The 22652-nt window shown below is 34.9% G+C and overlaps 1 protein-coding gene across 5 annotated transcripts in view; it reads left to right on the top strand.

The window, feature by feature from the left end:
• Positions 1–22652, top strand: part of VPS13A (vacuolar protein sorting 13 homolog A) — a 287428-nt gene that overhangs the window by 135627 nt on the left and 129149 nt on the right. For all 5 annotated transcript variants that reach the window (XR_002825150.1, XM_004383283.2, XM_023737737.1 and 2 more), the window contains 10 exons: positions 1677–1764; positions 3126–3280; positions 3679–3835; positions 6930–7009; positions 8049–8108; positions 8551–8704; positions 9757–9873; positions 9954–10057; positions 16990–17157; positions 18599–18903. Coding sequence is in view for 4 of the 5 variants with exons in the window: in XM_004383283.2 (XP_004383340.1) it covers positions 1677–1764; positions 3126–3280; positions 3679–3835; positions 6930–7009; positions 8049–8108; positions 8551–8704; positions 9757–9873; positions 9954–10057; positions 16990–17157; positions 18599–18903 (1388 nt within the window). In the remaining variant the exon portion in view is untranslated. The remainder of the gene's footprint in view (positions 1–1676; positions 1765–3125; positions 3281–3678; positions 3836–6929; positions 7010–8048; positions 8109–8550; positions 8705–9756; positions 9874–9953; positions 10058–16989; positions 17158–18598; positions 18904–22652) is intronic.

Genomic DNA, 22652 nt, shown 5'->3' with positions numbered 1-22652 from the left:
ACTGATCTAGGTGGTGAGTGCATGGGCGTGTTCACTTTTTGAAAATTTATTGCTTTATACTTATGATTTATGTACTGTTCTGTAGTACACTGGAGCCCTTGTGGCACAGTGGTTAAGAGCTCGGCTGCTAACCAAAAGGTCGGCAGTTCAAATCCACCAGCCAGCTCCTTGCACACTCTATGGGGGCAATTCTGTCCTGTAGGGTTGCTATGAGTTGGAATTGACTTGACGGCAATGAGTGTGATTTTTTGGTTTCGGGTTTATAATAGGCTATCCTTCAATTAAAAAAAATGTTACTGTTCCTCCTCCTCTCCCCAAAACGAGCAGAATCGCACAAAAGGACAAATACAAATAGCCCATGGATATATGAAATGATGTGTACCTACTAGGAATTTGTGAAATTATAGTTAAAACTAGGATGAAGTTGCCAGTGAGATTGGTAAAATTTAAAATTTCTGAAAACTCTAAGCATTAGTAAGGATGTGGAGCCATACAAACTCTAATCTGCTGATGTTAGTGGAAGGTATTGCATCTACTTGTGAAAACAGTTTGATAGTAATACTTAATGCAATTCCATTCTTAGATACATAACACCATAGAGGCTTTTGCACATGAATACCAGGAGGCGTGCTCAAGGATATCATAGTGGTTCTGTGCATAAGAGCAAAAATCTGGAAACAATACAAGTATTCCTCAGCAGTGTAGTGGACATATAAATAGTGGCTGTTTCATAAATTCATACAACATAGCAGTGAAAATAAGTGAACTGTCAACGTGGATAAATTTTAAAGATACATTGTTTTATAAAACAAGGAAGTCACAGGAGAATATATGCAATATTATTCCCTTTTCCTGCACGATAGAAACTGGTAGAAGTAAGTAGTGTATTATTTACTGCATAATTCATAGAAGGTTAAAAAAAAGCAAAAGGCATTGTTAGGTTTAGGGAGTATGATCAGGAGAAGCACCTAAGGTGCTTCTAGGCCAGGTTATAGTTAATGTTTTTCTATTGGCCTGGGTGGATATCTTTTAATATTATTATTTTTTAACTGCATTATATGTTTTTATATACTATATTTGCCAGAATAGTAGAAAAGTAAATTTACTGAAATATCTTTTAAAAAGTTGAAAGGAAAACCACAAGCTTTCCAACTGTAGAAGCTTTAAATGTTATGGGTTGCAGCTGCCTGTCAAGGGTGCCCTGAAGGCATTTTCCTTATTTAGAGAGGTGTTGAGTTAAAGTATATCTAAGATTTCTATCTGCTCGAAGCCTCTCATCAAGGATATTATTATAACAGCTCTACAGTTTATGTGAGGAGTCCCTTAGTGGTGCAAAAGGTTAAGCACTCGACTACAAGCGGAAAGCTTGACGAATTGAATCCACCCAGCAGTGCCTTGGAAGAGAGGTCTGGTGATCTCTCTGCTGTTGAAAGGTCACAGCCTTGAAAACCCTATGGAGCAGCTCTACTCTGCACATATGGGGACACCATGAGTCAGAATCAACTCGTTAGCAACTAACAACAGCAGCTTATGTATAGTATTTAGATTCTGAAAGCCGTTTCTTTAAACCTTTTTTTATAATTTACTTTTCTATATTGTCTGTTTTTGTCAACATTGTCTTAGAATGTTGAATAGGAGTCTTTGTGCTAACTGGTAGTGAATTACTTTTTTTCCAGATTCAAGGGTCCAATTCTTTTGGAACATCACAGATTTCACAGAAAATGTTTCCCGTTTTGGAACTTCCTCCACCCATTATTGAAGATGGTAAAATGAAGCTATTTAAGGAAATTTCACTTTTTAAAATTATGTTATGAAAATAATTTTCATTTTGAGATATATTTTATTGAAATGGCCATATTAAAAAATCCAGGCAATAGCAGATACTTGTATATTTTCAAGAAAGTTTTACAAAAATTCCTTTAAAGCAATATAATTTGGATGTTCCTTAAAGTTGCTTTTGCAGTGGGATGGATTTTTTTTAAATACAAGGACCACTAGTAAGTTAATCATCTTTATCCTGCTCTGAGCTAAGAGACCTCATGAAATTTCATAGCTGTCTAATTTGTAATTTGTTAGTTACTTGCAGAAGTTTGGTTATAGTAAAAAAAATTTGTTTTTACTTTTCATATAATTTTTTTTGTTAATAAAGGACGTTTCACATATGAAGAGTTGTAAATATTTTTAAATCAAATGTCTGCTTTTTATTGACCACATTAGTAATAAAAAGAAATGTATTTCTAAATTCATAAGATTTTTAAAATTGTTAAATGTTAAAATACAGAGATTGCCATGTTGATCTAAACGATATTTTCCTTAGTGCGTGATGACTGGGAAGGCAACGAAGGAGATATTGCTTTGTGAGGTCATCTACCCTAACTTCGGTCTTAAATTATTAGCAATATACTTCAAATCATGTTAGTTTCCTTTAGTACCCTCATTTAGAGCTTGACTAATGGATTGAATGCTTTTCAGTTTTCAGTCCTTTTTGCTATGTTATGTACCAATTTTTTAATATCAAATTCTAGAAGTATATTTCTAGAAACCTCAGGGACTGCCCTCTGCTTCTAATATTGCAGAGTTTACAGTTAAGTCCTGTTATACTGGAGCCCTGGTGGCACAGTCGTTGAGAGCCTGGCTGCTCACCAAAAGGTTGGCCATTTGAACCCACCAGCTGCTCCTTGGTAACCCTATGGGGCAGTTCTACCCTTTCCTATGAATCGACTTGATGGCAGCAGGTTTGCTTTTTTTTTTTAATACTATCTAGGTAGAATGAGCATATTGCATGTTCCTGTGAGTATTCATGGTATGTATATCACTGGCACTGTTAACTTGATGTAAAAATTTCTTAAATAATTTTTAGATAGAATATTGACTTTAAAAGATGTATTCATTAATCTAAAGATTACATTTTGTAATTTTACATACTTTTTTTTCTGTCATCAAGAATGTTATTTGTTCAAAGGAAATAGAATATTCTTTTATATTTAATTCTCATGTTTACTTTCATTTTTTGAAATAGATCCTTAGTGTTTAAATGTTCATCTCCATTTTGGAAAAATTATAAAAATGTTATAATTAAATCAGTTATTTTGATTATTGATTTAAACATGTTCTATGAAATTTAGACTCAGAGGAGGAATTTTTTGATGCACCATGTAGTCCCTTGGAAGAGCCTCTTCAGCCCCCGACTACAGTTAAATGTTTTAGACACAGACAGTTTCAAAAGCAGGACTGTTCAAAAAATATGACCGAGTGTAAAATAAGATTTGAGGTATCAGAGGTATGTACCATGGTAAAATTAATGTGGCTTATTTAAATAGTTTGTCATTTCTACCATTCATAGACTTTATGTCTCATTGTTGATAAACACTGTTGTTTTTACTCTAATTAAGCTAAATCCAGATGTTGCTGTGTGGTTTTTTTTCCTCTGTTTTTTGAAGATAAACTTTCTTAAGAATTAAGTGTTTCGATAACATTGTGGATTTTCAATGTACATTTATTGAAATGATTATTTATATAATGTATGTGTTTTGTGTGTATGTATATAAAATCTCAGATTTTAAATTCATAACATGAATTCATATCATACATATACCTCAGATGTTCATATATAACTGCCATCTACATACACAATATTTTGTTTTATGCAGTGGTTGTTTCTCTTTTCCTTCTTTCCAGGTTTTGATTCAGTTTTATCACTTTGTTGGAGATTGTGAACTACCTGTGGTAGAATTTGATGTTTTAGGATTGGGGACACAAATTGAGTTTAGAACATTTGATTTGAAAGCAAATGCTTTTTTGAAAGAGTTCTGCTTAAAATGCCCAGAGTACTTGGGTAAGAATCTGTATTTTAAATTTTTTTTTTTTTTTTTTTACTTTTGGTGGCAATATACACAACTAAACATATATCTGTTCATAGTTTCTGCATGTGCAGTTCAATGACATTGGTTACATACGTCACAGTGTGTCCTGTCACCATTCTTACTCTGCCTGTATTGTTACTACTGTTAATTTAGACTCTGCCCCTTAAAGTTCTCATCTGTGCTTTAGGTTAACTGTTGTCAGCGTGAACTCGGATAATTTGTTATAAGAGTGCAAGGCTCAAGGCCAACAAGAATCTCTACTTTTTAAAATAAGTAAATTAATTTCACCGTTTACTACCTACTGGAGACTTTTAGATCCCTAGGCTTTGTGCCAGTACATTTGCGAAAATATTCTCGGAGAAAGATTACATTATGAGTTAGTTTTTGACTCTTATCATATAGGTGGGAATTTAGGTGGGTAGACCAAAGAGAAAATGAAGATAATTTACTTTTTATTAAGAAAAACAAAACATTCGTGGTTGAATGTTAAATCTTACCAGAATACTAGAACACTGACTTAGTTGTCTAATGCTACTATAACAATTTACCATAACCTTAGTGGCTTAAAACAATGCAGATTTATTATCTTACGCTTCTGTAGGCCAGAAGTCTGATACAGCGCTCATTAGGCTAAAACAAAGGTGTCAGCAGGGCTGCGTTTCTTTTTGGAGGCTCTAAGGGAGGATGCATTTTCTGGCTCATTCTGGTATTGGCAGAATTCAGTTCCATGCTGTTAAGTCTGCCTTTCCTTGCTTGCTGTTAGCCAGGGGCTTTCCTTAGCTCCTAGAGGCCTCTCTGTGGTCCTTGCACATAGTTCCTTCCATCTCAGAACTAACAACAGGGCATCCAGTCCTTCTCATGCCACCATATCTCTGACTTCCCCTTCCACCTTTCTTTTCCCTTTTTAAGAACTCATGTAATTAGATTGGCCTCACCTAGAAAATCCAGAAAAATATCTTTATTTCAAGGTCCTTAACCTTAGTCACGTCTGCAAAGTCCCTTTTGGTGTATAATGTGACAAATTCTCAGGTTCCCAGGGACTAAGGTGTGGTCATCTTTAGGGGGGCATTATTCTGCCTACCACACTTTATGTCCCTGAATCATAATGGATAAATTATATGATCTTTAAGAAAGTATTTCTGTTTTAACTGTGTTAGCCATTCAGGAGGGTATTATTTATATTTCTACTTTTAATTTTTTCCTTGAAAAATAATTCTGAATGATAGAGGGAATGACTAAGACAATTATTCAATAGTTTAATTTTATTAAACTCCTTTACAGCATAATAACGTTATATATACATAGAGATGACATTAAAGTTAAGAAAAAAGGTGGTAGTGTTTTAACTTTATTTTTGAGATCACAGGAATGTGTTCTGCCTGTATGTGTATAAAAGCACTTTTTGCCATTCAAATTCCAGTATTCCTTTGATGATTTACTTTCTAATGTTTATAGTTCGTTCATATTTTAAATAGAAGCTGTCTTATGAAATATTTTGAACTCATTTAGGGAAATTTTCCCCAATAAATTGAAATATTTAAAACGAGAGTTATAGAACTAAATTAAAAGTGAAAATTTAAATCCTAACTTCTACCTACGGGAAATTAAGAAAGGTAGTGAATATGCCTATATAGGGTTGCTGTGAGTTGGGATGGACTCAATGGCAATGGGTTTTTTTTAAAATGCCTGTAAGCATCTCAAAGATTTAAGAAGCCATCCTGTCTGGCAACCCATTCTTAGGTAAGGAATTAGTTAACTAGTGTCATGAAAATGTCCTTTTTTCACTTTTGTGCCCTGGACCAAAACTTATTTCTGTACTTTAGGGGGCAAATTTAAGGAGTGTGGTCCAAAGCTCAGTCAGTGGTTCCATACATGTGCTGTAGCCCTTGACAGCTTGATTGTGGTGGATTGTGATTATGGCTGTCTGTGCTAAGGGAACCACCATGTATAGCATATCCACAGTTTTATTATGCTTTTTACATCAAGAAAAAGTTTACTCTGATAATAGGAAGAAAAATGAACTAATTTCATAGTGTTCTCTAGTGATCCAGTGGTATTACAGCAGTTTTTAATTTTTATGTTTATTTTCATTTTTTTTCCTTTGTTTTTCCAAGAGCAAAGGATAGGAAAATCCTTGCACACAGAATACAGGGTATTCAGTTATCACTACACTTATTTGTTTCTCTAATATTTTTGCTTCTGTTTTCTTAGAGGGAGTGGGAAGAAATGAATAGCACAGTTTCTTGCACAAAGTAAATGATCAGTAAATAGTTGTTGAAAGAATGAACATGTGAAAAAAGTAGGGACCTTTTTAAGAGTTGAAATGTGGCTAGCACCAGCAGTAGAAGACTGGCATGTGTACTAAACTTTTAAATTTTGGAGGACTCTGTAAAATTTGTTGCATTTTCCCCTCAGGAAAAGTGTGATTGGTATGTAGTCCTTTTACCCAGTATCTAGGTATTAATTTCTGGTATCCGTAAGTGATTTGATGATGATAGTTTTAAAGTCTTTATACAAAATGTTCTTCTACAGCAGTGCACCCACTTAGTTCTTAGGTTGTGAGTGGAAGTAGTAATACAACCTGTGGTGACTGATTATGTTTTAATAGGGTTTATTGTAATCTAAGCTAATATACAGAAAAACTTAACTTCTCATTACATACCTGATCTGTCTTCTAAACAACTGGCTTTTCAGGGACTCTGCCAGTTTTCTTTCTAGCTGTTTCTGTGACCCAGTGCCAGAATTCTCTTCATGTCCTTTCGTTGTTCTTAGTAACTATTCTGTTTTTTCTTTAAGTGCTTGCTAATTTTTTTCTTAACATCCTACCTTGGTTTTGAGGGGTATGAGATATTAGCATTGTGGCATAAGAAAAGGGAAGCAAATTGTGAGGAGATATCAGATTTTTAGAGTTTAAAATAAAGAAGGGACCTCACTTGGGTAAGATAGAATCTAAGGCTCAGAACTGATACAGGAAAACTTTCATTTCTAATTCTATAATCATTAATATTGCATATGTTTTCAGTTAGAGTTTTCCTATGAAAGGATAATTTTAAAAATTATTTTTAGATGAAGACAAGAAACCAGTTTATGTGATTACAACACTGGATAACACCATGGAAGATCTGTTAACACTGGAATATGTGAAGGTAAGCAGTTCCAGTTACATCTGCTTAATATAGCAAGTGTGCTGCTGAAATAGTATAATCAAGTTTTGTAAATTTAGTAATATTCTACATTGCTTTCAGTTTGTTGTGTCTTCATTCTGATGTGGTCTCTGTAACTCCTAAAACTTTGAGGGTTTTTTTTTTTTTTGTATCATCTTCCTCTATTAAATAGTTGTGATTTATAAATGCTTCATATAGCAAAATGATAAGATTCCTGTGTTCTAAGTAGAAATGACCTGCTGTTTGATTTTTTCCCTATCAGTATATTAAAAAGGAAAAATACTTTTTAGTCTTTATGGAATTGATTGTGGTATGTGATGTGAGATGGATGAGGCTTTCACTTGTTTTTACACCCTTGTCTGAAGTTACCTAATTTTCCTGTCATCCATTCCTTTCCTATTGATTTATGATATGCGTTTTATCATATATTAAGTTTTATTATGTACTGTGGTCTCATTTCTGATCTATTTTAGTTTCTGTTGACCTGTTTTTATGTGCCACATTATTGTAATATGCATAATGTTAAAAGAGCGTTTTATTGCTTTTAAGGTCATGTTTGCTATCAAGTATTAATGTAGATAAATAATTGGATTTTTGTTGTGTATGCATTAAATGGCTTTTAAATTATAAAAGATTTCCAGATCTAAAGAAAACGTAGAGTGTTTGGATACTTGCTGTACAATCCTATCACAAGTTTAGTTTTCAACTACAGGAAGAATTAGGAAGGACTTTACAGGTTTGCTAGTGACTGAATGGTTGTATCTACACTTGATAATATCTGTCATTTCCACTTTTGATAATAAAAATGATAGCATGTAACATTTATTGAATACTTGCTATGTGCCAGAGAGTCTCATACTTACTAAATTTCTTTTGTTCTGATACTTGTTTAGGTAAAGTATATATATACACGCACACATACAGCTGGAAAATTATATAAATGTATATTAAGACATCATGTAGGTGTATATACATATGTTTTCCTAAAGTATTCTAACAGATTTGTTTTCTCATTGGATAGGCAGAAAAGAATGTGTCAGACTTGAAGAGTACCTATAACAATGTTGAGCAACTGGTCAAGGTATAAATGAATAATAATTTATTTTTAATGAGATATTGCATCTTTATTTCCAAGTAGATATATTATGAAAAGTATTCCTTACCTAGAATTGTAATATCCTTGAGTATACAAAAACCCAAAACCAAACCCAGTGCTGCCAAGTTGATTCCAACTCATAGCGACCCTTATAGGACAGAATGGAACTACCCCATAGGGTTGCTAAGGCTGTAAATCTTTATGAGGAGATGCCACATCTTTTTCCCGTGAAACGGCTGGTGGAGTCAAACCACCAACCTTTCGGTTAGCAACCAAGTGCTTTAACCACCATGCCACCAGGGATCCTTGAGGATACAAACAGAATATCATATGTTGTATCCTTTATATCACAAATCATTGTGCCTTATACAAAGCAGGCAAGCAAATGCTTATTGCTCTGTTACTAAAATTAAAATTTGTTTTTTAGGTGAATTTTTCTTCTTTGGATATTCATTTACATACTGAAGCACTTCTGAATACCATGAATTATTTTAATAATATCCTTCCACAATCAGAGGAGAAATCAGCCCCGGCGCATATTGTGGAGAATGAAGACAAAGGGGATGTCATCAAAAAAATATGTATGTTTCTTTAATTTCACTGCAGATATTTTTACCAAGTATAGCAATAAATTTACTCTCTGGCTTTATTATAACTGATAATATTGGCTTCAGAATACGAGTGCCTAGATTAAAATATAGATGGATTCATTGTATACCAGGTTAATTTTAGTAAATAATGGTAAAGGAAACTAATTACTGCTGATGAAAATGTGACTTTTATTTATCATACAATTGGTTTTAGTTGAGGATTATGCAGTAGAAATATTTAATTTAGAGTAAAATTCGTGCATTTAAAATAATTAAAAAATATGACTAAAAAATTTGTTATACCGGAGTCCTTTTTTTAAAAATCAGACTACTTAAAAAAGCAGTGAAAAGTTGCAGTTTTGGTAGTGACAAGTTCACCTAGTAGTTAGCTTCAGTGTTTTTTTATTGCATGAATATATCAAAGTGTATTCATTCTCCTACTGATGAACATTTAGATTATTTTCAGTTTAAAAATGCTGTTTTTGTTAGGTGCTGTTGAGTCGGTTCCGACTCATAGCAACCCTGTGTACAGCAGAACAAGATGTTGCCTGGTCTTGTGCCATTCTTACAAGCGCTGCTGTGCCTGAGCCCATTTTTGCAGCTACTGTGTCAATCCAACATTCTAGAAACACTCTTCTACATATTTCCTATGTTCATGAGCTAGTACTTCTCTAAGGAATAGAATTATTAGGTTGTGGGCTATGTACATCTTCAACTTCACGGGATATTGCTAGGTTGCTCTTCAATGTGATTGTCAGCTACAATTTCTTAATTTCAGATGTTAGGTTCCCCTAGGAACAGTGCTTTCTTTTGTCTACCTATTTATTTTTGTTTGGCTTTGTTTTCATTAGATCTGGTTGTGTTTTTAGAATTCCCCATTTGGTAGGGAATATCTTATTTGCTTCCAAATGAATTGAAAGTAAGGTTTTTTCTAGTATTATCATTATTATTTGATGTGATATTTTCAGTTACTTTATGAGTGTAGTGAGGTAACTACTAAAAGTTTTTCCTATTGTTTTGCAATATTTTTTTGTGTTCTACAGCTTCTAAATTATCCAAGGATGAAGATATTATTACCTTGCAGATTTTTGCAGAATTGTCATGTTTACGGATTTTTATTCAAGACCAGAAACATAAAATTTCTGAAATTAAAATTGAAGGTAATAAAATTTCAGAAAAAAATAAATTCAAAAGTATTAAATTAAAGAAGAGGCATCTAATCATCCTTTTCTTCCTATAGGACTTGATTCTGAAATAATTATGAGACCTAAAGTAACTGAAATAAATGCAAAACTAAGAAATATAATTGTTTTGGATTCTGATGTAATGGCTGTATACAAAAAGGTATGAATTTATTTTTGTTAACTAGTGTTGTTGTTGTTAGGTGCTGTCAGGTTGATTTTAACTCATAGCAACCCCATGTACAACAGAACGAAACACTGCCCAGTTCTGTGCCTACCTCACAGTCATTGCTATGTTTGAACCCATAGTTGGCAACCACTGTGTCAGTCTGTCTTCCTCTTTTTCCCTGACCCTCTGCTTTACCAAGCGTGATGTCCTTCTTCAGGGTCTAGTCCCTCCTGATAACATGTCCAAAGTACATAAGGTGAAATCTTCCCATCCTTGCTTCTGAGGAGCATTCTGGCTGTACTTCTTCCAAGACGTATTTGTTCTTTCTTCTAACACTCCATGGTCTGTTCAGTATTCTTCACCAGCACCATAATTCAAATGCATCAATTCTTCTTCAGTCTTCCTTATTCATTGTCCAGCTTTCACATGTGTACGAGGTGATTGAAAATACCATGGCAAGGGTCTGGTGCACCTTAGTTCTCAAAGTGACATCTTTACTTTTTAATACTTTAAAGAGGTCTTTTGCAGCAGATTTGCCCAGTGCAGTGCATCGTTTGATTTTTTGACTGCTGCTTCCATGAGTGTTGATTATGGATCCAAGTAAATGAACTCCTTCACCATGCCAGTATTTTCTCCATTTATCATGTTGCTTATTCGTCCATTTGTGAGGATTTTTGTTTTCCGTATATTGAGATGTAATCCATTTTAAAGGCTGTAGTCTTTGATCTTCATTAGTAAAGTGCTTCAAGTCTTCCTCACTTTCAGCAAGCAAGGTTGTATCATCTGCATATCTCAGGTTGTTAATGAGTCTGCTTTCAGTCCGGATGCCGTGTTGTTCTTCATATAGTCCAGCTTCTTGGATTATTTGCTCAGCATAGACTGAATAAGTATGGTAAAAGGATACAACCCTGACACACACCTTTCCTAATTTTAAACCACGCAGTATCCCCTTGTTCTGTTTGGACGACTGCCTCTTGGTTTATGTATAGGTTCCTGTCTTAGTCATCTAGTGCTGCTGTAACAGAAATACAAGTGGATGCCCTTCTACAAAGAGAAATTCATTCTCTGACGGTTGAGTAGGCTACAAGTCCAAACGCAGGGCATCAGCTCCCGGAGAAGGCCTTCTCTCTCTGTCAGCTCTGGAGGAAGGTCCTTGTGATGCATCAGTCTTCCCTTGGTCTGGGAGCATCTCAATGCAGGAACCTCAGGTCCAAAGGATGCGCTCTGCTCCTGGCACTGCTTTCTTGGTGGTATGAGGTTCCCGTGTGTCTCTGCTTACTTCCATCTTTTATATCTTGACAGTATCCAATCTTGTATACCTCATCAGTATAACTGCTGCTAATCCATCTTATTACATCATAGTGGTAGAGTTTACAACACATAAGGAAATCACATCAGATTACAAAATGGTACGCAATCATACAATACTGGGAATCATGACCCAGCCAAATTGATACATATATATTTGGGAAGACATAATTCAATCCATGCCAGCTCTGCATGAGCACAATTAAGTGTTCTGGAATTCCCATTCTTTGCAGTGTTATCCATAATTTGTTATGATCCACACAGTCGAATGCCTTTGTATAGTCAATAAAACGTAGGTGAACATCTGTCTTAGTTATCTAGTGCTGCTATAACAGAAATACCACAGGTGGATTGCTTTAACAAAGAGAAATTTATTCTTTCACAGTCTAGGAGGCTAGAAGTCTGAATTCAGGGTATGAGCTCTAGGGGAAGGCTTTCTCTATCGGCTCTGGGGATAGGTCCTTGTCATTAGTCTTCCCGTGGTCTAGGAGCTTTTCAGCACAGGGACTCCAAGTCCAATGGACAGGTCCTTCTAGCTCTTCTTGCTTGGTGGTAATGAGATGCCCCTGTCCCTCTGCTCGCTTCTCTGTTTATATCTCAAAAGAGGTTGAGTTAAGACACAACCTCATCTTGTAGATTGAGTCCTGTCTCATTAACATAACTCCCTCTGATCCTGCCTCATTAACATCATAGAGGTAGAATTTACAACAAATAGGAAAATCACATCAGATGACAAAATGGTGGACAATCACACAATACCGGGAATCATGGCCTAGCGAAGTGGATGCATATTTTTGGGGATACAATTCAATCCATGACAACATCTTTCTGCTATTCTCTGCTTTCAGCCAGTATCCATCTGACATCAGCAATGATATCCCTCCTTTCATGTCTTCTGAATCCAGCTTTAATTTCTGGCAGTTCCCTATCAGTGTACTGCTGCAACTGCTTTGGAATTATCTTTAGCAAAATTTTACTTGTGTGTGATATTAATGATATTGTTAGATAATTTCCGTGTTCTGTTGGATCACTTTTCTTTGGAATGGGCACAGATATGGATCTGTTATAGTCAGTTAGCCAGGTAGCTCACTTCCAAATTTCTTAGCATAGATACGTGAGCCTTTCCAGCACTGAATGTATTTTTGGAAATTCTCAATTAGTATTCCGTCAGTTCCTGGAGCCTTGTTTTTCATCAATACCTTCATTGCAGCTTGGACTTCTTCCTTCAGTACCATTGGTTCTTGGTCATATGCTGCCTCCTGAAATGGTTGAACGTCAACTAATTCTTTTTGGTACAGTGACTTTGTGTATTCCTTTTATGTTCTTTTGGTACTTCCTGTGTTGTTCAAATATTTTGCCTATAGAATCCTTCAAAATTGCAACTCAAGGCTTGAATTTTTATTTCAGTCCTTTCAGCTTGAGAAGTACCAAGTGTGTTCTTCCCTTGTGGTTTTCTAACTCCAGGTCTTTGCACATTTCATGACAGTACCATAGTTTTATGCAAATAATGCACTTCTGCGTTTGTTTGCTGGCCGTACACTCCCCATGTGAGTTATTTTTGTAAACTCTCTATGCTAAGTTTTTTTACAGCAACATGTGGAAGAGAATTGTCATGGTGGTGCTTGTGAAGGTGCCTCATGGGGAGAGGGCACAACCAGCAAACAAACGCAGAGGCCACGCATTATTTGCATAAAAATATGGGACTTTACTTTGTCTTCTCGAGTTGTTCTTTGAAATCTCTGTTCAGCTCTCGTACTTCATCATTTCTTTTGTTCACTTCAGGTACTCTATGTTCAGAAGCAACTTTCAGAGTCTTTTCTGACATCCATTTTAGTCTTTTCTGTCTTTTTGTTGACCTTTTGATTTCTTCATGATGTCCTTGATGTCACCTCACAACTTGTCTTCAGTTGTTAGTATTCAGTGTGTCACATGTATTCTTGAGATGATCTCTAAATTCAGGTGGGATATACTCGGGGTTGTACTTTGGCTCTCGTGGACTTGTTTTTATTTCTTCAGCTACACCTTGAACTTGCATATGAGCAATTGATGAGCAATTGATGGTTGTTCTGCGACCTGCCCCTGGCCTTATTCTGACTGATGATATTGAGCTTCTCCATCATCTCTTTGCACAGTTGTAATCGATTTGATTCCTGTGTATTCCATCTGTTTTATGTTGTTGAAAACAGGTATTTGCAAGCCACCATAGTAGGAGAAACTGACAGACCGTGGTGGATTAACTGACAGCACATCATTAAATATGATTGTCTTCTAAGACTGGTTGTAGCTATAAATTGCATAGACAGTTGTCTGCTTTTTATCATTGTGGCTTTTTAGAAAGTGCATGGCTTTGGAGCCAGGCTTAATTGCGTTCCTGTCTCCCTATTAGTTGTTTGACCATTAGCAAGTTACTTTTTCTCTGATTCTCTTTCTTTATCTGTTTAATGAGGATTATTGTAGTCTCATAAATGGGATAAGTAATAGTCTTGGAACATATGTGGGGGAATATGTTAATAAATACACGTTTTCACTTCCGTTCTTTTTATTCTTTTCTTCAATTATTGCGAACCTAGCAACGAATTTCAGATTTCAACATCAGAGGTCTTGAAGTCACGTTGAAAATCAGAATTTTTTTTTTAGCTTATTTTCATGATTGCTTACTAGCAAAGTTGTTACAATGTTAAGAGAGGTATTTGAACTGGATGGGTAATGATTGAAAGGGCAGATGTTTTGTTACTGGGTGCAAGGCCATAAGGTTTGTGGACTAGATACTGTTGTGGAGTTGGACAGGTAACTCTTAAACAATGTGGCATCTAGCAAGAATGGTGTATATAAAACAGTGAAGAGAATCAAGTAGTAGGTTCAGGATAAGCTGAAGTACTTGTTGAGTCAGGAAGTATGAGTTTGAAGCATGGGGAAAGTGAAGGGAGAAAGGAGATAGATGAATACGCTATCTATATTAGTTCGATATAGTGATGACCTCATTTTTATGAAAAAAATTCTTATTATATTTTCTTATGGCATGCCAACTTGAGATAAAAAGAATCTAAAACCATCAAAGGGGCATGGCACATAGAAATAAGGAACAAGAAATTTTCCAGAAACCATGGTTTGATTTGCTTATATTACTTTTACTTTAAAAAAATCATTATATTACAGTATTCAAGAAGTACATTATCCATTTTATTTGCCCTGTCTAGAAAGCACACAGAAATAAATTGATCTACTGAAAGTCATATAAGTAGTGATGGAACTGATATTATAACCTCAGCCATTGACTTTTTTCTCTGTAATTTTATTTTTAGTATTTTTTTTCCATTTAAAAATTCAAAATATAAAAAATTACAAAATGAAAAGTCTTTCTCACTTAGGTCTTTTTGCAGCCCCCTCCCTCATCTCCCTCCTGCTATTCCTTTACTTTGATTCCAGCAGATGTGTATTTTAAACAAACCACTGTTCAGTAGCTCTCCATGTTCAGGAAACAGAAAACCACTTGCCGTTGAGTATACTCCAGCTCATGGTGACCTCGTGTGTCATAGTGGAACTGTGCTCCATCGGGTTTTCAGTGGCTGATTTTTCAGAAGCAGGTCACCAGGCCTTCCTTCCAAGTCACTTCTATCTAGGTGGACTCGAACTTCCACCCTTTTTGTTAGCAGCTGAGAGCATTAACCATTTTCACTACCCAGGCACTCCCAAGGAAACACAGAGATAAGCTTTTGCTCAAGATCAGAGCTTTCCTAATCATTGTGCCATGACAAACTATTGTGCCCTGAATGAATTTTAGGTATAATAATATATTAAGATAATTAACTTTCTGTACAGTTGAGTAAAAGCTGGAATACCATTTGCCTCTGTCCTGGAGCAGCACCCTCCATTACCCTAGTAGCACTGTACAAATACTGTCATTACTTCTGTGTACTGTAAGATGAAAGGAGCTCTGGTGGTGCAGTGGTTAAGAGCCCTGCTGCTAACCTAAAGGTCGAAAGTTCAAATCCACCAGCCGCTCCTTGGAAACTCTATGGGGCAGTTCTGTTCTGTCCACAATATATACTTGGCAGTTGATTTGGCTGTTCACAAACTAATAAGGAACGGAAGTATAGAGGTAGGAGGAGACCCCTTTGAAGAATTTTGGAAATCTACTCAAGCGCTTCACACAAAAAGAAGTGGATTTCAATATGTTGCATAGGTACAGTTTCTTCATACTTTTTTGACAGTGATCCAAGAAATACATTTATATAGCTACTCTCAGTATGCAAATATACATACTAAATAAAGATGCATATTCTGATATTTTTTCTTCTATTCTCCTCTATTAAAAATGAAATGCTGGATAACAGTTTTATAAAGATAATGTTCTGCATTCTACCTTGGTGAGTAGCGTCTGGGGTCTTGAAAGCCTGTGAGCAGCCATTTAAGATACTCCATTGGTCTCACCCCTTCCGGAGCAAGGGAGAATGAAGAGAACAGGATATAAAGAAAAGATTAGTCCAAAGGACTAATAGACCACAGCTACCAAGGCCTCTACCAGACTGAGTCCAGTACAGCTAGATGGTGCCCAGCTACCACCACTGACTGCTCTGACTGGAATCATAACAGAGGGTCCTGGACAGAGCTAGAGAAGGATGTAGAACAAAATTCTGACTCACAAAAGAAAGACCAGATTTACTGGCCTGACAGTGACTGAAGAAACCCTGAGAGTATGGCCCCTGGACACCGTTTTAGCTCAGTGGTGAATTTACTTCCAAGGTTCACCGTTCAGCTGGGGATTGGACAGCCCCATAAAACAAAACGAGACTAGTTAGGCACAGCAGTCCAGGGACAAGGATTAGAAAGCAGGAGGGGACAGGAAAGCTGGTGATAGGGAACCCAAGGTTGAGATAGGACAGTGTTGACATGTCGTGGGATTGTTAACCATTGTCATAGGTCAATATGTGTACTAACTGTTTAATGAGATACTATTCTGTTCTGTAAACCTTCATCTAAAGTCCAAAAAAAAAAAATAGAATTCTCTGTGTGAGATCAAATTGACAACAGCAACTCAAAAGGTTTGATGGGAAGCGTAGGGGGCAGTGAGTTGAAGATAATGGTGATGGAATAATTTGGAAAAGGACAGTGAGAATAGCAGCACAACTGGAAGAACGTAATCAATGTCACTGAATTGTACATGTAGAAACTTTTGAAATGCTATAACTTTGGCTATGTATATTTTCACCCAAAAAAAGGTCCTGCAAGGTCAAGAAGGGAGAGTGTTGACATGTTGTGGCTTTGTTAACCAATGTCATAAAACAATATGCGTATTGACTGTGTGATGAGAAACTACTTATTCTGTAAACCTTCACCTAAAGTACAATAAAAAATAAATTAAAAAAAAAAATGAAATACTGGCCCAGACCTATTAAATTTGATCTCATGACCCATAAAGAGAGCTACTCCCATCAATTTGAAAAACTTTGCAGTGTTGGCTCTAATAAGGGTGTTAGAATTATTGCCTTATTTGTGCTTGTCTTTAATACCTGGAAGATTTTCCAAATATGTGTGCATATTTTATTATTATTTTGCTTTGTACTGAAAGCGCATCATATCAAAACTGGATTGTGATAATTGAATTTTCTCTTTTAAAGGCTGTTTATATCACTGGAAAAGAAGTCTTTAGCTTCAAAATGGTTTCTTACATGGATGCAACTGCTGGTTCTGCATATACAGACATGAATGTGGCTGACGTTCAGGTTAATTTAACTGTTGGTTGCATTGAAGTAGTTTTTGTCACAAAATTTCTGTATTCTATATTGGTAAGTATGGTAATAAGCTTTTTTAAATTCTTTTATGTTAGTTGGAAATTGTGTGCTATGCATCAAACATAGGTGAAACATAAAAATTCTTTGACTTTTATTTTTCATAATTTTAGGTGTAACTTTTATAATAATGGCTGAAATATGTAATGCCTTATTTACATGACATTTTCACATGGGAATATTTCACTTAATTAAAAAATATATTTTATATAAACATGTTAAATACATACATATTTTCATATATACTATATGTAGTATATAAATTGAATTTTATATTTTATACATCATTTGTTTAAATCTTCCTTTGTTCTGCCTCACATGCAACTCTAATTAGAAAATACTAAATATCTAATTGAATTTTGTTTTGATCTCAGATCATTATTAAGAAAACCAAGTGCATCATAATTCTGTGAATATCTGAATATCTGGGTCTTTAGGGCGCATCTATTTTGTTCCTAGATGAGGTGTTTGAGTCCTGTTCCCCCTTTTCATAGTTTTTGTTTGTGTGTTTGTCTTCTACCCTTACTGTCAGCTGATATTTTTTCCTGTGAGTGGAATATCTGTTTATGACTTCACTATTCATTTTTCTAAAATATTCTCTCTCATTTTTTTGGAGTAGAAACTAGATCATCAAATCTAAGACTCTAATAGAATATATAGGCCATTGCAGCAATAAATGAGCAAAGAATGCATTTGTATATTTCGTTGCGTATATTTTAGGGATATAGAGCCCTCTTTTGTTATTTCAGAATTTGGAGTTGATTTTAAATAAATAGAGTTGCTACATTTATCATCTTTTTAATTGAAGTTACTGTGTAATTTTTCCTATAGCCATAAAATCTTTTTTGTATACTGATTTCTTTTTATAACATATAAACATTGTCACTGAGCCCTGTTGTGATAGCCTTATACTCAGAAGTTACTGAAAATAAAATGTTATTTTTCCTTAGGAAATGAAAATTAGGTGTAAGTTTAAGTAATTGTATTTTATGTCATAGAAGTGGTTTATTTCAGAATTCAGAAATTCGAAAACTTGATTAAGAGTTCTTGAAGAAGCATATTTTAATATTATTTTTTTAAATCTATGAGCCTAAGCTCTGTCCATTGAGGTTGTATAGGGAAATAACAATTGTTTAGGCATTATCAGGGAAAGTAAAATAATAAGGGAACTAGATATAGATGAAACATCTGATATCCGCATTTTGCTTTGTTCCAGGGACTAAATTTTTATTATTTTATTAATGTTTATCTGTATCTTTTTATTTCCAAAGTTTTGCAGGAGAAAGTTAGGCTTATTCGACAATCAGCCTTTAAATAAATAATGCTTAGTTATACCACGTAAAAGTTTTTCTTATGAATGTAAAATCATAAATATCAATGTACATTTAATAAGTATTACTTCAGGAATATGCTTTTTTTAAAAAAAATTTTTTTCTAGGCTTTTATAGACAACTTTCAAGCAGCCAAACAAGCCTTGACTGAGGCAACTGTTCAGGCAGCAGGAATGGCTGCTACTGGTGTAAAAGAGCTGGCACGAAGGAGTTCTAGAATGGCACTGGATGTTAACATCAAAGCCCCGGTTGTGGTCATCCCACAGTCTCCAGTTTCTGAAAATGTTTTTGTTGCTGATTTTGGACTAATTACAATGACAAATACATTCCATATGATAGCAGAGAGTCAGAGCAATCCCCCGCCTGTTATTGATTTGATAACAGTAAAACTGAGTGAAATGCGACTATACAGGTAAGCTTTTCCCAGGTGTATTTGTGTAGCATGCTGTCACCTTCTAACTCATTTGCTTTAAAGGCCTTGGTATTGTGAGTCTTCTGTTTACAATGGGATTTTATTTTAGTATAATTATATTAAATTTTTTAAAATTCTTTCTCCAAGTATTTTTTTGATCAATTATAGGCTTCTAGTTTTTAAAAACCTAGTTAAGTATTTGAAAATTGCTCTTTAGGTAGTAAGGAAAAGTATAAAATTTATTATTTAAGAAAACTTATTTGTGCTTTTTTGTAGTTCTTTGTAAATTATGAAGCTGTGGAAGAAATGGGGAATTTTGTAGTTCTTTGTGATTATAAGGCTATGGAAGATGTGAGAAAATATCTAATTTGTACATTTATTCACTTTGCAAGCACCGCATCACCCAAACTTAAATATCAGCTTTGTGCTGTGAATCTGATGCTCTGAAATTTTTTGGAATAGTAGAGTACAACCTTGTGTACTAATCAGTGGGGATAGGATTAAGAATTAGAGGAATAAATGAATATCCAGGTTTTCCCAGAGTTTTTACACTATTCACTCTGTGTTTCAGTTCTGTTTCTAAATACCTGTTCTGAATTTAGTGCCCTATTCCCTTTCCAACTCGGATCCATCTCTTTGTATACCTCTCATTTGCCCTCTTCTTTCCTTCTGACATTTTTCTTTGATCTCAATCTTTTGTCTATTCAAATTTATTTTTGCTTCATTTTTCACTTCCTAACGCCCTGTCTCTGCTTTTCTTTGACAGGCCTCTGGCTGGTCTGTCTTGCCCCCCTGCCCTTCCTTCCAATCAGTAGAGTATTTATAAAGCAGCTTTACTGAGATAATTGACATAAATTGCGTATATTTAAAGTATATAATTTGATAATTTTTGGTATGTATACACTTGAGACACAGTTTATGTAGATTACCATTCTTCCTTAAATTATTTCTTCCTTAAATATTTGGGACACTAGGGAAACTCTGTCTGCCTGGAGTTTTCCTATAGAAAGTTTTTAAACTACAATTTCTATTTCTTTAATAGATTTAACATTATTCAAGTTACCAGTTTTTTCTTGTGTGATCTTGGTAATTTTTTTTCAAGGAATTTGTCCATATCTTACTTGTAGAATTAATGACATAAAATTATTCATAATGTTCTCTTTTTCATTCATTAATACCTCTGGTGTCGCCTCCCTTCTTCCTGATATTGGTAATTGATGACTTTTTACTGATCATTTCTCGCTAGAGGTTTATCCATTTTATTGATCTTAAAGAACCAGCTTGTAGTTTTACTGTTTCTCTATTGTTTTTATGTTTTCTCTTTTATTGATTTCAGCTTAGAGCTTTATTCCTTCTGCTTATTTTGGATTTAATTTCGCCTTTTTTCTCATTTCTTTGTGTCGTAGCTGAGGTTATTGATTTGTAACGTTTCTTCTCTTCTAATATAGGTATTTAGTGGTATAAATTTCCCCATAAATACTGCTTTAGTGGCAAATTCTGATATATATTGTGTTTTCATTTTCACTCAGTTTAAAATACTTTCTAGTTTCTCTTTTGATTTTTTTTTTTCTTTTTATCCACGAATCAAAGTGTGTTATTTAGAATGCTTCCAGTATTGGAGAATTTTACAAGGATCTGTTATTAACTTCTAATTAAATTCTATTGTGATCAGAGAAAATACTTTCAATGCCTTGAATCCTTTTGAATTTATAGAGACTTGTTTCATGGCCCAGAATATGGTCTATCTTGTTAAGTGTTCTGTGTGCACTTAAAGACTGTATGTTCTGCTCTTGTGAAGAGTGTTCTATGACTGTCAGACAAGTCAAGTTGGTCTAAAATATCCTTGCTGATTTTTCTGCCTACTTGTTTTATTTGCTATTGGGAGAGAGCCATTAAAATCTCTGACAGTAATTGTGGATGTTTCTGTTTCTCCTTTCATTTCTATCAGTTTTTTTTTTTCATTATTAGCTTTCTTGAGATATAATTCACATACCATAAAATTCACTCATTCAAAGTATACAATTTAGTGGTCTTGAGTGTGTTCAGAGTTGTACAACTATCACCAGCATCTGATTCTAGAATGTTTTCATCACCCCCAAAAGAAATTCCATACCCATTAGTAGCCACTCCCATTACCCCACCCCCACAGCCACTGGAAACCACTATTTTACTTCTTGTCTCTGTGGATTTGCCTATTCTGGACATTTCATACATACCCATACAATATGTGGTCTTTAGTGACTGGCTCCTGTTGCTTAGCATAATGTTTCCAAGGTTCATCCATGTTATAGCATGTGTCAGTACTTCATTCCTTTTTATAACTAAATAATATTCCATTGTATGGATATAGCACATTTTATTTATCCATTCATCAGTTGATTGACATTTGGATTGTTTCCACTTTGAGGCTATTATAAATAATACTGCTGTGAGTATTTGTGTACAGAATTTTGTGTGGTCATGTTTTTAATTCTCTTGGGTATATACCTAGGACTAGAATTACTGAGTCATATGGTAACTCTGTGTTTAACTTTTTAAAAAAAATTTTTAAAAATAATTTATTTTTTTATTGTGATTATTGAGAATATGCACAGCAAAAATGTAGACCAGTTCAAGTTTCTACCTGTAGAATTCAGTGACGTTGATTATACTCTTTAAGTTATACAGCCATTCTCACCCTCCTTTTCCAAATTGCTTCTCCCTCCGTTAACATAAACTCACTCATCCCTAAGGTTCCTATCTTATCTTTTGAGTTGCTGTTGTCTGTTTGATCCCATGTAGATCTTAAAAGAGCAGAATGCTCAAGGCAGGCTTTATTTACAAGTTAAGCTAACTACTGTTTGGTTTTAAGAAGACTTCAGGGGATTTTTGGGTTTAAGATTTAAAGATTATCTCAGGGCAATAGTTTCAGGGTTCTTCCAGCCTCCATGGCTCCAGAAAGTCTAGAGTCCATGAGAATTTTAAATTCTGTTCTACATTTTCCCCCTTTTGCTCAGGATTCTATAGCATCTTTGATCAAAATATTCAGTAATGGTAGCTGGGCACCATCCAGTTTTTCTGGTCTCATGGCAAAGGAGACAGTTGTTCATGGAGGCAATTAGCCACACATTCCATTTTCTCCTCCTCTTCCTGACTCTCCTTTTTCCTTTGTTGTTGCAGGTGAATAGAGACCAATTGTTGTTCCTTGGATGGCTGCTTGCAAGCTTTTAAGACCCCAGGCACTATGCAAGGAACTAGAAGGTAGAAAGGAAGCACTAAACAATATTAGACCAATTAACTAGGATGTCCCATGAAACCATGACCCTATACCTCCAAACCAAGGAACCAAATCCCATGAGATGTTTGGTTGTACATAAGCAACCTCAGCAGCTACTCTTTATTTATTTGTTTTTTGATCATTGTTGTAAATAAATATATCTATCACACAACTTTTGCCAATTCAGCTTTTTACAGGTGTACAACTTACTGACTACAGTTACATCAATCAGCTGTGCAACCCTACCCTTAAATCAGTGTGATTCTTCCATCACTGTAAACTGAAACTCAGTACTCCATAAGCAATAATAATGGAATCTTTCTCCCAATTTCCCTTTCAGATTTTTCATTGCTAGTGTATAGAAACCCAGCTGATTTTTGTTTGTTGACCTTGTACCCTGCAACATTGCTAAATTCTTCCGTTAGCTCTGGAAGTTTTTTTGTGGGCTCTTTAGGATATTCTGTATATAGGATCATATCATCCATGAATGGAG

The sequence above is a fragment of the Trichechus manatus genome, unplaced genomic scaffold (genome assembly GCF_000243295.1).
Source record: "Trichechus manatus latirostris isolate Lorelei unplaced genomic scaffold, TriManLat1.0 scaffold00107, whole genome shotgun sequence".
Lineage (NCBI taxonomy): Eukaryota > Metazoa > Chordata > Mammalia > Sirenia > Trichechidae > Trichechus > Trichechus manatus.
Note: the sequence above shows the minus strand (reverse complement) of the source record. Positions and strands in the feature narration are given on the sequence as shown.